The sequence below is a fragment of the Pyxicephalus adspersus genome, chromosome 11 (assembly GCF_032062135.1).
Source record: "Pyxicephalus adspersus chromosome 11, UCB_Pads_2.0, whole genome shotgun sequence".
Classification (NCBI taxonomy): Eukaryota; Metazoa; Chordata; class Amphibia; order Anura; family Pyxicephalidae; genus Pyxicephalus; species Pyxicephalus adspersus.
Window position 1 is genome coordinate 54,014,023 of NC_092868.1, and position 14,930 is coordinate 54,028,952.

Sequence of the window (14,930 nt, forward strand, 5' to 3'; positions counted from 1 at the left end):
GCTAGCCACAACAGACTATGTAATGGGATCCAGTAGTTTAATAATCTATAAGTCAATGTCTATGAGAACATTTGCTATTTTTACCCCAAACTTAACAGTGAAATCTTCTGATACTCCAGACTTAACGAGCGGTTTTGAGGTTACTCTGCACTCTTCTTTTGGTGGTCAAGCACAATCATGTTACAGTAACTTTGAGCGGGATGATACTCAAAACGAGAAATAGCACACGACACGCCCAAATCAAAAATGTGAAGCAATCCGAAACTGCTATTTATAAACAGATGCGGCCGCAGTCGTAGCTGTCTTTCGGTTTCAGAATCTGTCTCTACTTTCAGAACATGGTCAGGGCTGACGTGCTGCTAACGGCCAGTCAGAAAATTAGAATGTGTCTGTAATGAGATCAGTAATATCTAAAACCCTAACTTACAAGACAGGGTAAGGCCCAGCCCGGAGAGAAGTACTACAGGGGAATACAGTAATTGAAGATTGTGAATGTCTAACCTTTAAATGTACATCAAATGGAGAAAATATAATTGGAGTCACAGGGGTCAGCTGAGAAATCGTTTAGCATTCTTTAAAATCAAACCCACAAAAAATGTATTGCAAGGGAATTCCCACACTTATTTGGGATTTCCATAATTTACATCTTTTTCACATTTCTATTTGTTTGCTATGCATGAAAATGTTCTTTGCTTGATGTATACTATCTTATTTATGTGCATTTTTAAATTCTTGCTTCTGTATGAAGCTTCTATTTATTTTTGTATATGGGGAAACTGTGTTGACTTATTACATACTCTGTGTGTTGCTTTGAGAAGTTACAAAATAGTTGCGCTTTGCTGCTTCTTTATAGAATGCAAGTCGTTGAGTTAGGCCAACCCAATGAAAACAGTATAGTCCCTATGTAGCTGGTAGTTTATTTCAGCAGATGTTAGGGCAAGGCACTGCAATAGTCCTCTGCCTCTAGTGGCTAATCTACAAATTACTATTTGTAGTCCCCCGGTTACATACGACATAGGGACTGTAGATTTGTTCTTAAGTTGAATTTGTATGTAAGTCAGAACAGGTACATTATTTTAATAAATGCAATTAGGACAGATGTTTGTCTCAACATATTATTACGCAGTGAGGTGTCAGTTACTGTATAAAATCCTCACTGCAAGTTAATCACAAACAAAGCAAAAAAAACCTAAGGAGCCTAGACATTTATTTAACTTCTGGAGCAAGCTGTGCTTTGATATGCAAGAAACACCTGCAGAGTTTGTCTGGGTCATTAAGGAGTTACGAGATGTTACAGATCAGCTCAGCTCTTAAGATCACCCACAACCTGGGCGTGTTTACCAAAAGATTTTTCTGTGTGTCATGCAAACTGCCCCCTCCCCCCATCATCAAGCCTCCGTCCTGCACACAAGCGAGCAGGGAAGCCTCGTTCATTTCTAGGAGTGGCCCATATGTCAGATAGCCATAACTCGGGGATTACCTTTATACCCAAAATGTACAATGTGAAAAAAACATCAGACTTTACTTTCAGAGAAATGCTATAAAAATAACTCCTTAATGACAGCATTGGGCAATGACTGAATGCCTGCCAACTTTTTATATATATTCTAGGTATGGAGAAACGCTCCTCTTGCATTCAGGACATTAAGAAGGATTGTGCAGAACGCTGTGGAGCCGGAAGGTTCATTGACTGGAACCAAACGCCTCCTCGATGTGCAACTTGTAATAAGTGTAAAAAAGGTAACAGCTTCTGGGATTTCATCAAGATTGTTTTACATACCAGATGTTTCAATATGAGGGTGCAGCAAAATTGGGCAGGATGCAGCCAATCAGCTCTTCTTTCTCTTTCGGTGCTGGGGACAGACAGCAAAAATGCCCTAAGAGGTACAAAAAAAAAATATGGCACCTAATGGTATTTATTGTGACCTCTGTATTTGCCTTGAGGGGGCTTAATCTCCTTTCTATTTCAATATATGTACATAGTGTGCCATTTTAGATTGCAAACAATCTTAATTAAAATAATGTTTTACATTTTCTGTCCTTAGACTGTACATTTGTGGCACAGTTACCTTTATATCAGAGCACCTCCCACCTTTAGTCCCTAGTTTACGTTCTTTTACTTGCATTTCCACTTCATAGCAAGGTATATGTAGATGTAAGAGCTCTATTTATAAAACAAGGTATCTGACATTCCTTCATAGGTTCCCTGGTGGGAATCAATGATTGTAATTAAAACACATGGACCTGGAAGATTCCCACCAGTGAATGTTTCAGGGAATGTCTGATTTCCTGTTTTTTAAAAAGAGCCTTAAATAGGAAGTTTACTCAAAAAATAAATGGGTTCTTCACCCTACTTCATCCTACGTCACCTGACCCAGGCACGAGATAGGGTGATGTAGGATGAAAAAAAAATTTGCAGATCTCCCTGAGCATGTGTGAGATTGACAAATATTTCTCTTTCAGCAAAAAGGCTTTTTCTGTGCATGCCCGAGATGCTCAGGCATGCGTAGAAGGAGCGCCCAACAGCCTCCCGAGATGCCTGACGTAGGTATCCCGGGAGGCTTTGTGCTGTTATTCATTATTATTTAGGGGGCGGTGCTGCACCCTTTTTCTTAAAAAAAAAAAAAAAAAGAGTGTTGCACCTAAAAAAAAAAAAAAGCTGAATTTTTACCCTACATAAAAGGGTTCTCTACCCTTTCATGTAAAGTGAAAATTCTGAGTATAGGTACGCTTTAAGTGATTTTTTATCTATTGCAACAAAAGTTCCAATAAACAAGAATATTCAGTTTTCTCTTTTTTAGCCATTTACAATATATATCGTTCACAGATGATTGGCTTGTGGAGATTCAGGGCTGCTCCTTGCACACAGAAGCCATATGCCAGTGCCAAGCCGGATTCTACTGCCAGAGCTCCCTGGGGACTACATGTGCACGTTGTGTGCGCCACAAAGAGTGCCCTCATGGGCAGGGAGTCAAGACAAAAGGTAAAAGCCAAACTATGTTTCTCTTAATTTGAATATTTAGCTATAATATGTTTTTTTTACACACAGTGAAGTTGGTTCACTTCACCTCACTTTTTCAGGCAATAGCACATGTTTGCTTTGCTTAGTGAATGAGATGACGCTAAGTAACAATACACTTTGCAAAGTGAACATGTGCTATTCCTTTAGTAAATCAACCATCTTTTTATGTTTGCTTGCCCTTATCCATCTCTCTCCAACCACTAAATACCCCCATAAGGTATATACTATGCCCCCCTACCCCTTAGATTGTAAGCTTGATTGAACCAGGTCCGCCTCTCCTCTGTCATCATTACACTTGTCAAGTGTACAGGTTTGTCCTCTACACCCCCTGTTTATTTTCCCAGGGGTAACTGTATTGCTTTAAAGTAGTATAGGGAGCAGAAGTCTGAGTGAATTGGGATTGTGAAGTCTTGTATATTTCTAATAAAAGGCATTAGGTATGCTGTGTACCTGGCTGCATGTAATGCCCGCTTATACTATGCCTAGGGATGGCCCCATAAGACAGAGCCAACCCAGGGTCACCATGACATCACTATGGGGGTAAGTTATTCTCCTTTTAGTGACAGACGACTCCCCGCGCATGTGCGCTCCCAGAGCCCATAAGTTTAGTGGTCCGTAGGTCCGAAAAGTTTGGCGACCAATGCAGGGCCGCCATCAGAAATTTCTGAGTCCCATAATGTGCAAACTTCCTTCTGTGTCTATAGGTTCCAGTATTGCAAAAGTCAAGCTCTTTTGATTGGGACTTGCTACAGAAGCACCCCTTTTCCCTTGCAGATGGCGGCCTTGGAGTATTTATATGTTTCACATATGGTCCTCACTAGTCACAGCCAAGCCTCACTATAAAGTAGCAATTACATTTGTTTGTAAATCCCAATTCACTCAGTAAAATGGATCCCACAAAGATTTGGCACATTCCGGTTCCCCATGCCTCTGCCCATCTCTTGCACATTCCTGATGGTTCATCCTTTAAAGCTGCTGTAATGTGCAGGAACCATTGCATGACAAACTGGCATGGAAGGAATTAGTTGTGAGCAAAATTTTATGTGCATTTTTCAGGAAGTGCAGAAAAGGACACAGAATGTGAAGCATGCCCACCTGGCACATACTCCAACATCAATTCTGCCACGGAAAAATGTACACCGTACACCGAGTGAGTATAACGCATGTAATTGATGGGGAGCTTTCAGACCAAACAGACTCCATATTGATAGACCTGAGAAACTAGCATAGTAATAGGTGAATATTGTCCTTTGCTGAAATCATAAAACCTTGGTCAGTTTAACAAGTATGAGCTGACATATTCACAAAATCCAGAATTTGGTTGTGAAAGGGCTAATGTAAATAAATAAATAGTCCCCCCTGATTTGTCTCCCTCAGTCCTGGATAAGGTTTCATGCTTCTCTTCCATGAAGAAATATCGGACAGATTACTGAAACTTGACCTGGATAAAACCGAACTCATCTCCCTCAAATTCCAAATCTCCCCTGACATATTCCTAATGGTTAGCAACATTGTTACTCGCTCCTCCCCCCAGGTACAATGTCTTGGTGTCACCTCTAATTCTGCCCTCTCATTTATCCCCCATATTCTGAACATTTCCAGGTCCTGTCACTTTCACCTACGCAACATCTCCAAAATCCGCCCCTACCTGTCCCCAGAGACCACCAAACTCCTTGTACACGCTCTTATCATTTCTTGTCTGGACTACTGTAACCTCCTCCTCTCTGGTATTCCACTAACCCGACTCTCTCCTCTACAATCTATTATGAATGCTGCAGCCAGACTCATGCTTCCCTCCGCTCCTCTTCCGCTGCATCTCTTTGTAGTTCTCTTCATTGACTTCCATTTCACCTTAGAATCAAATCCAAGCTCCTGTGCTTTGCCTTCAAATCCCTCCACAGTTCTTGTCCCACCCACCTTTCTGATCTGATGGAAAAATACCCCCTAGCCGCTCTCTTCGCTCCTCCAATGACCTACTAATGACTTCCTCACTCATAACCTCATCACACGCACGGCTCCAATTCTTTTCTAGAGCTGCCCCGATTCTCTGGAATGGTCTCCTCGTCCTATTCGGCTTGCTCCTACTTTCTGCTCATTTAAAGAGCTCCTAAAACCCAACGCTTCAACCTCACCTACCCGTCTTCTTCTGACTCCTAAAGCCTCACTACTACCCACCACTTCATATCTCCTCTCGTATTTTGTGATATTTCCCCCACCTCCTAGATTGTAAGCTCTTCAGGGCAGGGTCCTCTCCTCCTGTGTCACTGTCTGTATCTGTCTGTCATTTGCAACCCCAATATGTTGGCACTATACAAATCCTGTTTATTAATCTTAGTAATAATAATAATTCAAAGCTACCATTAGTAGCAAAGCATTAGGAATTTTATAAAGACTAACCCCAGGCAAGCATCTAAGTATACATCTGAAGATCATACCTGCCAACAGTTCAATTCAGTTCAGCCAGTTTTGAGACGTAGGCACCCTTGCCAGACATCACACACAGCCCTTGGCTTCCACTGCATTGCCAGCAAGACTCGGTGAACAACACACCGTCCCCATGTACATTTATAACTGCAACCTAAGCATAGAAATACCGATTTTTTTACACATGTTGCTAATCAGGTGCCCCAAATCGAAGTGATAATACCAATATATTGGTATGTGCCAAAGTCTTTTAAGTGGACCTTGCAATGAATATTGAGAAAAAGGGAAAAGGAAAGCAGGCTTTTTGCGGCACAGATATCTAATTCTTATAAAAACAATAGTAGCTTTTTTGGAAAACACAAAAATATTAGATTAAAATAGTACATATAAACAATATACCGTAGTATAAAAAATGTATGTGAAACATTCAATTTGTTCACACAGTACTTGATAATAAATTGGGTTGACAAACTTGTGTTGGAACAAAGGGGTTACATAGTGGGTCCCATCCCGACGTGTTTCGCCCTCATGGGCTTCCTCAGGGGCCTCATGATATAATATATGATTTCACATATACATATAAATTAAGCTTTAAATGAGGCATTGTTGACTTTTTGTAGGGAAATAATTCATCCTCCATGATCATAACAGAGACTCTGAAGTTAGGTTGCTCTGCCAAGTCCAACATGAATTCAGTGCCTTTGTTATCAAACTTGAGGATGGTTTGTCCACAGTGTCTCAAAAAGCCAGCTTTCCTTTTCCCTTTTTCTCATTATACATAGATATTGATATTAAGCACTTTCAGCATTTTAGCTTTCAAATATAAAAACAGATTACCATGACCACAGATTTCTTTTGCAGAGGCTGACCACAGTTTCACTGCCCACTTCATCTTTCACGCTGTGGCTAAAAATAATGTGTAAATGGCACAAGACCCTTCCTGTGCATATAAAACTTACTAGTTGTTCCTATTTTCTATAGAGACATCAAAGCTGTGACATAAATGAAACTTACAACCAGCTTGTACTTTGTGTTTGCAGCAATCGTTCTGTGGATATCATTGTGTACAATATGTTTGGTATACACTCACCTAAGGTGTTACATGTGTGGTCACCCTGTACAGTCACACTTCATATTTTACTGCAAGCACATTCACTAAATATATATTTGAGCTGAAAATATTAATGTATACAATATATCAATGCATGCAAATATTTTAATGAAAATCTATTGTGTTACTGTACACCTATTCTTTATTATGTCTAGGACTTCTACATCTGCAAGCATGATTCCTTCAGCAAGACAGAGACATACAACACCCAGGGTCCATACAGTCCGCCATATTTCTGCAACTCTTACCGTGTTACTCCCTACGACTTCAGCTAAGGATGAAGATGACAGAGGTGAGCATGATGGAAGACTGAGTCTGACATTTGTGTGACACCATCATTGCAAGCCGAGAATAAACTGGTCATTTATTATTCATCTCATGGGGAAGAACCCTTTAATCTGGACCAACTGCAGAGTTTGTTTTTACTTTTTTAATATGTGATCTCAAATCATCCGCCACTTGCTTATACTTGTGCACTTCCTAGGCTACTAAGAACTAAGTTCAGTATAGTGCAAAAAGTTTTACAAGAACCAACATGGACTGGTTTATTTAACAGTATGGAAGTCCTAAATGTTCATACATTTGAAAAATTTCAGTTAGCAAGGATTAGTGTTAATGTTTTTGTTTTTCATCAATCAATTTGCACTTTCCATTCAAAGCAATAAATGCTTAGAATTTTTTTTTTAATGCCCATGTACACTAGTCCCTACGCCAATAAATGATTATTTATATATATCCCGTCCCGTTGAGCATTGTACATTGTCTATATTCATTTTTCTTACCTCTTTATGTGTCATTGTTTGTATCTGTCTGTCATTTGCTACCCTTATTTAATGTACATCGCTGTGTAATATGTAGGTGTTATATAAATATAGTTTAATAATAATATTAACAGTGATATCTTCAAATTTGAAAAGGAAACTAGCACTTTAAAAAAGAATGGGATTTTATCTGATGGAACTACATCTATGGTAAATGTAATTGTCACATGGCCAGTTCTGCATTTTATGTGCTGTAGGAATAATATGTTTTAGGAAGGCTTTATAGTACTATGGTCTAGAAGGAAAAAGAAAAGAAACTTTTCCAAAATGCCAGGGACTTTGGAGGCAAACAAATAACTTACTAAGAACAAAGCAACTTTTTTTTTAAAATAAAAGCAAAGCAATCAATATCCTTAATTTAATCCAAATGTGAAAAAAGGAAATAGAAAATATGAAATCATTTTGTAGTTTCAATTTTTCACATATGTTCTAAAAACAGGCTCAACGCGTTTCGCAGACCATAATGTCTGCTTCTTTAGGGGAAAAATAGGGCATAGCAGACCTATGTCACAAACGAATGACATGAATAAAATTCAATAAAATACAAAGTTGATCCAACCACAGCATCAGTGAAGTGTAATAATTAGTGCTACATTTTAGGTTAAACACACTTATTTGCAATTCAGCAACTGTAAAGCTTAATTGCATCTTAATAAAAAGTTAGCTGCATATATTTATGTGTCTTTCCAGGTCCACTCCACAAACAGGATTCTATGGTTCTATATAAGGGTTGGCAAACTTTTTGGCCACAATGGGTTTTACAAATTGACACATGGGCTGGGCCAATATCAGATGAATGGAGAATATTTGGATGAACTGATATGAATTGCATGTAAAAGTAGACTGGACCAGCGGGCCATAGTTTGTCCATGCCTGTTCTATATGGACCATCTGCCATTGTCCCGCTGGAACTTGTTATTCCCTGCAATTAAATGGTTTTATTTTTGAGTTTGCTGATACATGTATACATAAAGTTACTGTTGTATCAATTATTTATTATTAATATACAGTATTTTTATAGCGCCATCATATCACGCAGCGCTGTACAAAGTCCATAGCCGTGACACTAACTGTCCTTCAAAAGAAGCTCACAATCTAATGTCCCTATCTACAGGTAAATGGAATGCTGGATACATTGCGGCCATGATAATCTGCATCCTTATTCTTCTCGTGGCCCTTGTGATGGTCCTTAAGCAGAACCCATGTCGTCTGAAATCGTGGATTAAAAAGAAAAAGAGTGAGTATTGTCTGCCTTTACTCACACAAATTTATCAGACGATATAAAGAATTTTGTGCTGCACAAATCTCTCTCACTTAGCAAATACAGCTTAGTCCTGAAAACTGGTAAACCTAGGAGGATATAAATATTGGGGGCTGCATTTTTTCTTTTTTTTCAACCTCCAGACTAAAAAAAAAAACAGCAATTCAGGTAATGTTTGTCATCTTTAATACAAAGCTAACCTGGCCCGATGTCACTAAACTAGGCAGGGTGTTCTGGGCCCATCCCCTGAGGAGCCCCCTGCAATCACTGTGCAATAGTGCAGAGGGCAGCAACATGCTAGTACCCCTTGCTGATTCATAGGTAACAGAAAAAGGATTTGATATATCACCCCAAAGGTCCATATGTTGAATTTAAGTAGCTTTAATTCATTCATTTTATCTATGGCCCACCATGAGTAGTTTGAATAAAATGCTCACAAAAATGAATATACAGTGAAGCTGTTAAAAGAATGGTCACAAGTGTTAACACTTCATGTTTGATTTATTGTTATATGTTTTTTTATCTAGGTTTTATCCAGCCAAATCACAGAGTGGTAAGTAAAATGTGTTTACCTCTCCATGGCATAGGGTTAATCCAGGCCCGAATGTGTTATTTAGGAGCCTGTAGACAGGGATTGTCTGGCATCTTCCATAGTTTATTCATGCAATTATATAGCAATAACATATTACATAGTAAGGTTAAAAAAAGACATAAGTCCATCACGTTCAACCACTAGGCAAATAAACATATCCCAGATATAAAACCCTATGGACATAAAAAAAATATATAAAGCCTGGTTTATTATGCTCCAACAGGGGAAAAAAAATCCTTCCTGTTCCCAAGAGGCAATCGGATGATCTCTGGATCAACAGCCTCTGTTGTCTTTACTTTAAAACTTTAATACTCCGTTATATTCTGTGCAGGGAAGAGAGAACACATATTCTGAAGCATTTTACAGATTCCATTGTCAAATTGTTACTAAGTCTATAAAGTTCAACCGAAAACAAAAATAAATTAAAAACCTATATTCTCAGAACCCACACCAGATCCAGAGGAAGGCAAAATAATTCTTATAACATTGCAGTTCGCTCCATGCATGACATGGGCATTTGGACAGAGAAACAAGCAAATAGCAGCGAGCTGCCAAGTGGCTCCCGGTGGTTGGCACCTTGCCAGTTACTCGGCTGTCCATACCACAGCACTGGTACTATCATTTGCAGAATTGATGGCACTGAACCATCCACTTCTGCCCCCAATCATTCTCCAATGGGCTATCATGGAGAGAAGCTACATGTATCATCTCCCCAAAGACAGCGTTAGCAGAATGAGGAAACTGTAACTGCACTGCACCCTTACCATCAATCTGAACATTGAGCCCCAGTGTTATGGTTATCTGCCTCTCCTGCTGGTGGCGCTAAATACCTGGTTACAATGTACTTCCATTGGCCGCCAGCAGATGGTCACATCCAGGAAGAACTCATTATGCAAGCAGCTGGAAGCTCCCTATTTAAGGCTGACAACAAATGTGAGCAAAACTGTGACAATCAAAAAAATAACAAACACCGCCAAAAACAACCAACAAACTTATAAGAAACAAAGGTCAAGCTCTGGTCAGCTTGTGATCAACAGGTCTTAGTACTAGAAATAGTATCAGGGCAATAGTATCAGCACAGCAGGGAGCAGGCCAAATAACACTGAGGATCTGGCAAGGACTCAAGGAAGGGCAAAACTTTAAAGAGGAACTAAACTGAAAAGCGCCTAAAACAAAAAAATACACTTACCTTCAATCCCGCAGGGCAGTTTGTCCAGTGTCGTACAGCATGGGTACAGTGTCGTCCCAGCATCCGCCCCTGAGCTGGTGCGCTGCCATCTTCGCCTCTTCCTGGTTCTTCTTCCTACGTCACCTGACCCAGGCGCGAGATCAGGTGACGGAGGATGGAAAAAAGCTTGCCAGTTAGGCAAATTTTTCTTTTGCGCATGCTAGAGATGCCCGGGCATGTTCAGAAGAAGCACTCAAGAGCCTCCCGGTATGTGTGACATAGGTATCCTGGGAGGCTTTGCACTCCCATTCATTCCCGATCGCTTTTGTCAATCCCCTTTTTTTTAAAAAAAGGGTGTTGCACTTAAAAAAAACAAACAACAGAATTTTTACCTAACATAAAAGGGCTGTCCACCCTTTTATGTAAAATGAAATTTCTGAGTTTAGGTACGCTTTAAATAGAGAGTTCCCAGCTGTTTGCATAATGAGTTCTTCCTGGATGTGGCCATCTGCTGGTGGCCAGTGAAAGTTCATCATACCCAGGTATTCAGCGCCACCAGCAGGAGAGGCAGATAACACCCAGACCTTCTAATTCCAACTTCCTCCATTTGTGCTTTACAGGACAGGACAGTGATAACTTACCAGGAAGATGGTAAAGAGCAAAACTCTGATCAATCCCAGCTAATTTCTCTAGATCCATGTCATAGGGTGGAGGTCGGACAGATTGAGCAGTCAGCTGCTCCTAAAACAGAAATGCAGCAAGGCAAGGACTATCTCAATAACAAAATCGGTAAGGAAATTAAATATGATTTTATATTTTACCTAACAAGACAAATTAATCAGCTTTATTGAGTAACATTCTGTTATAGCTTGTCCTGTTTTTCAACGTCGGTCATTGGTCTTCTCTCCTTCTGTAGAGAAAATCTACATAATGAATGCAGACACGGTTCTTGTGGGGTCCATATCTGAGGTTCCTAGCAGATGCCAAAGATCGGTAATGGTGGAGAGTGAAGAGAAGAAGGGCCTGGTGTTAGAGTCTCGGTACCCAGAGCAGGAATCCAGCAAGGTGCAAGGAAACGATCTCATGGTATCTATTGAAGAGGAAGAGAGAGAGGCAACCACGGCCAAGGTGATCCTGCAAGGCTAAGGGGATCAGAGGCCTTTATGTCTAAAGGGATACCAGTGAGCAGAAGAGGTCTTCAATGTTCACGCCTTGCTGTGTGCTGAACTGATATTTCAAGACAAGATGCATACAGATGACTGATGCTGCTCTCCCAGGAGAAGTCACGTCTCTTGGTCTGGAATGGTCACCAAGTGAGAAGTGTGAACTTTGTATAATATAATGGGATTAACTTCTTTAGCGAGGAGACTCATATCATGTGTGCTGCTTCAGGAGGAACCTCTATTGACCTCTTATCTTGCCAGAATCCTAGGTGCTTTCTTCACTTAAAGAAAGTGAATCATGGCCTCCCTTCTGCAAAAATACCGCTGGAGGACCCTTTACATTTCCAAGATGTGGCTCCTAGGTTGTGACTTTAAAAGTCAACTCATCATCATTGCAGCCCTGTACTCCCACCATTGCAGGGTCAGAATGCCCAAATATTAATTTTCTCCACATTGCTGCCTCGGGGTTCTAATGTCATTGGTATTCTGTTCTGGTGTATTATATGACAAAACTGGGGACAGTCACGTAACCACATCATGGGAAAGGACAATGGTTTATTTCAAGTGCCTTTAAATTATAGACAAGAATACCATAAACTCCTGGCAAACAGCTAAATAGGTGAAATGCATATAATAAAGTAATTTACCTGTTTTTTTTATTTGTCTATGCAAAGTTGTGCATACAATCCTGTGATTTACACAGCTCTTTTCTCTGATGTGGTCTTGTCCATTTCAATTGCCTGGAAAAAAGAAGTAGACCGATGGGCTCATCTCTTTCACTCTACTCTCTCTCTCTGCTATTAAAATGTTGCCTTTCCGTGCAAACAAACTGTTTTTACAGTTTTCACAGCTGCTATTCGGGAATTGCTAGAGAACTGTGACCTGATAAAGAGATCCCCAAAGAACCTACCACAGCCTCTATGCACAGGCAAAATTGGCTCGGATGGCAGGAGAAATAAGACGGGACACGTTTGAGTGAATCTATGGGTCAGGGTTTATTCATCACTGTACATAGGTCATCAAGACCTTGTTTAAAGCCTGGACCTGGGATCCAATGTGGCTCTGTCAGTACACGGACCAGTAAAAGCCCCTTGTGATAGCTGCAGGAAAACAGCAACTTGTGTATAGATCTTGCCACTTGAACCGCTGAGATAAGAAACTTTCAGTTATTGGAAGCCCCAACATCCATAGAGGTGAATTTTAGGTGGCATGATCTATAAATGGAACACCAGTCAAGGATCGCCAATGTGCCCATAGTGCTAAGAGTAATGAATGTTACATTTAAGTACCATGTTTAAATAAGTCAATAAATATATGTTACCTATGCTGTGCCAACTTTGGGCTTGATAATTCATTTTGATGAAAAGGAGCATTGTGACCAACAATTCATAAGGGCACTGCCCTGGTATTGTAAGCTTAGGTCCTAGCTGGGGCAATAAAGCATTTCTAAAGCCAAAAGCTTTCAGTTTTGGAAAGAGCAGCCTTTCTCAACTTTTTTTAACATCGGGGAACCCTTGAAATAACTTTGGAAACCCCTTTTATAATTTCTTTATCCACAGCTCACAGTTCATAAGTGTGGTCAGTGGGAAGAATTCCTCTTACATTGCTGTCCATTGGGAAGAATGTCACCCTTACAGATAGCCAAAGAGATCATTGGGGTCACTTAAACTGACCTGACAATCAACCTTCTTATTGCTCAAGGAACCACTAACAACCTTTGGAGGAACCCTGATTGAGAAACCCTTGGATAATGCGTGAAACCTCTTCCAGTCTTTTATTTCTACAAAAAGCATAATTTCACAAAGGCTTGGGACTCTAGGACTATGGGTGCCTATTTGACCAAAGTACATAAATTCTGAATCATTAAGCTCATTGACTTTGTTGAAGCAGCTCACATATAACTCAGGGCATCCAGTGCCAGAAATACAACTTTATAATGCAAAACGCCTTATAGAGATTGCAGTATAGATTGTATTTACTGGATCATGAGTTGGTCACAAGTCAAATCCTCCTCCACCCTTTACCGTGACTTGCAATTACCAGGGGAATCTAGATGGAACGTAATGTATGTCACATCAATCTTGTGAAAACAACCAATGAATTCAGATAGTACTAGTTCTGTCAATATTGCATGGTGCAAATGAGGACAGGTATGATCCGCCACCCAGCGGGATGACATTGTGTTTTAGCATTAATCCCTTTTCTGCAGCAAAGCCTGAGAGAAACGTGAAATTTTAGGCTATGTACACACGTGCAATCATTGTCCTTGCAAAGGATCTTTCATGATCCTTTCCAATGACTACATGATGCATGAACGAGTGCTGTACATTCAGCACCATTCTGCTCTACAGAGAAGAGAGGAGGGAGAACGATGGAGCGGCACCCTGCTGCATGCTCTCCACTTCACTTCCATTACGATCATTTGTCATCCATCATCCGTGGATCTGCCAGGACAGTCATTCGGAAGATGGACGACAAGCGGTGTACACACGTAAAATTATTGTCCGATATCAACCCTGAGCCTGTTATCGGATGAGAACAAATTGCACGTGTGTACGTAACCTTAGGCACCCAGCAACCAATTCACAAAGGACCTTTTAGTACCTGGTCTGAATGGGTTTAGTCAAAGAGTGTTCTGAGCTAGGACAAGCAATGCCAGCGCGCCTCTGGATCTAAAAAAAAAAAAACCTTTTCAGCTATAACTTAACCATAATTAATTTAAAAAAATACCCATACAGTATATGTGGTGACTTCCAGGCTCTTCCTGCAACATCTGATACAAATGCAGTGAAAAAGCCAGACTGAAGACAAGGCACAGGATACCTGCAGATTGGTGGAAACCACCAGCTCATCCAGTGACTTTACTTAAGAATTAGAAAAATTAGCAGAAAAATGCCAGGTTTGTACATCAAAACTGAAAGAAAGATGACCACTCTTCTAGAACAGGAGGGGTTATTATTCCTGGGGCTGACCTACCGTCTCTGTTTGCCATTGTCCAATCTTCCTGAAACCAGAAGATAATCTAAAGGTTTACGCTTTACCCTTTCCCTCAATGGAGAAGAAAAAAAAAAATAAGATGAGTTTTACTATGAAAATCTGCTTTTATCACTGCTTGAAACTGAAATATCGAGAGATACACTGAGATAGGCAGTAATGTGAGCCAGACATGGAGATTGGGGAAAAAGCATTACGGTGACATAAGACCACCAGCAATGCACTATACACAGTACTTTCATAGTCTAGAGCAGTGTGGTATTACCAGAGATACTCCAAAAGTTGCTAGGGGTTCCTTGAGCAATTTTTTCTTCAGTTTAAGTGACACCAATGATCTTTTTGGCTATCTGTAAAGGTGACATTCTTCCCACTAA

The 14,930-nt window shown here is 40.2% G+C and overlaps 1 protein-coding gene across 1 annotated transcript in view; it reads left to right on the forward strand.

Annotated features, from left to right (window-relative positions):
• Positions 1-12,085, forward strand: part of LOC140340908 (tumor necrosis factor receptor superfamily member 8-like) — a 32,679-nt gene extending 20,594 nt beyond the window's left edge. The window contains exons 4-11 of the mRNA XM_072426348.1: positions 1,612-1,740; positions 2,828-2,983; positions 4,079-4,172; positions 6,713-6,849; positions 8,493-8,615; positions 9,167-9,192; positions 11,020-11,188; positions 11,316-12,085. Coding sequence (XP_072282449.1) covers positions 1,612-1,740; positions 2,828-2,983; positions 4,079-4,172; positions 6,713-6,849; positions 8,493-8,615; positions 9,167-9,192; positions 11,020-11,188; positions 11,316-11,545 — 1,064 coding nt within the window. The 3' untranslated portion in view covers positions 11,546-12,085. The remainder of the gene's footprint in view (positions 1-1,611; positions 1,741-2,827; positions 2,984-4,078; positions 4,173-6,712; positions 6,850-8,492; positions 8,616-9,166; positions 9,193-11,019; positions 11,189-11,315) is intronic.
• Positions 12,086-14,930: the final 2,845 nt, after the last annotated feature.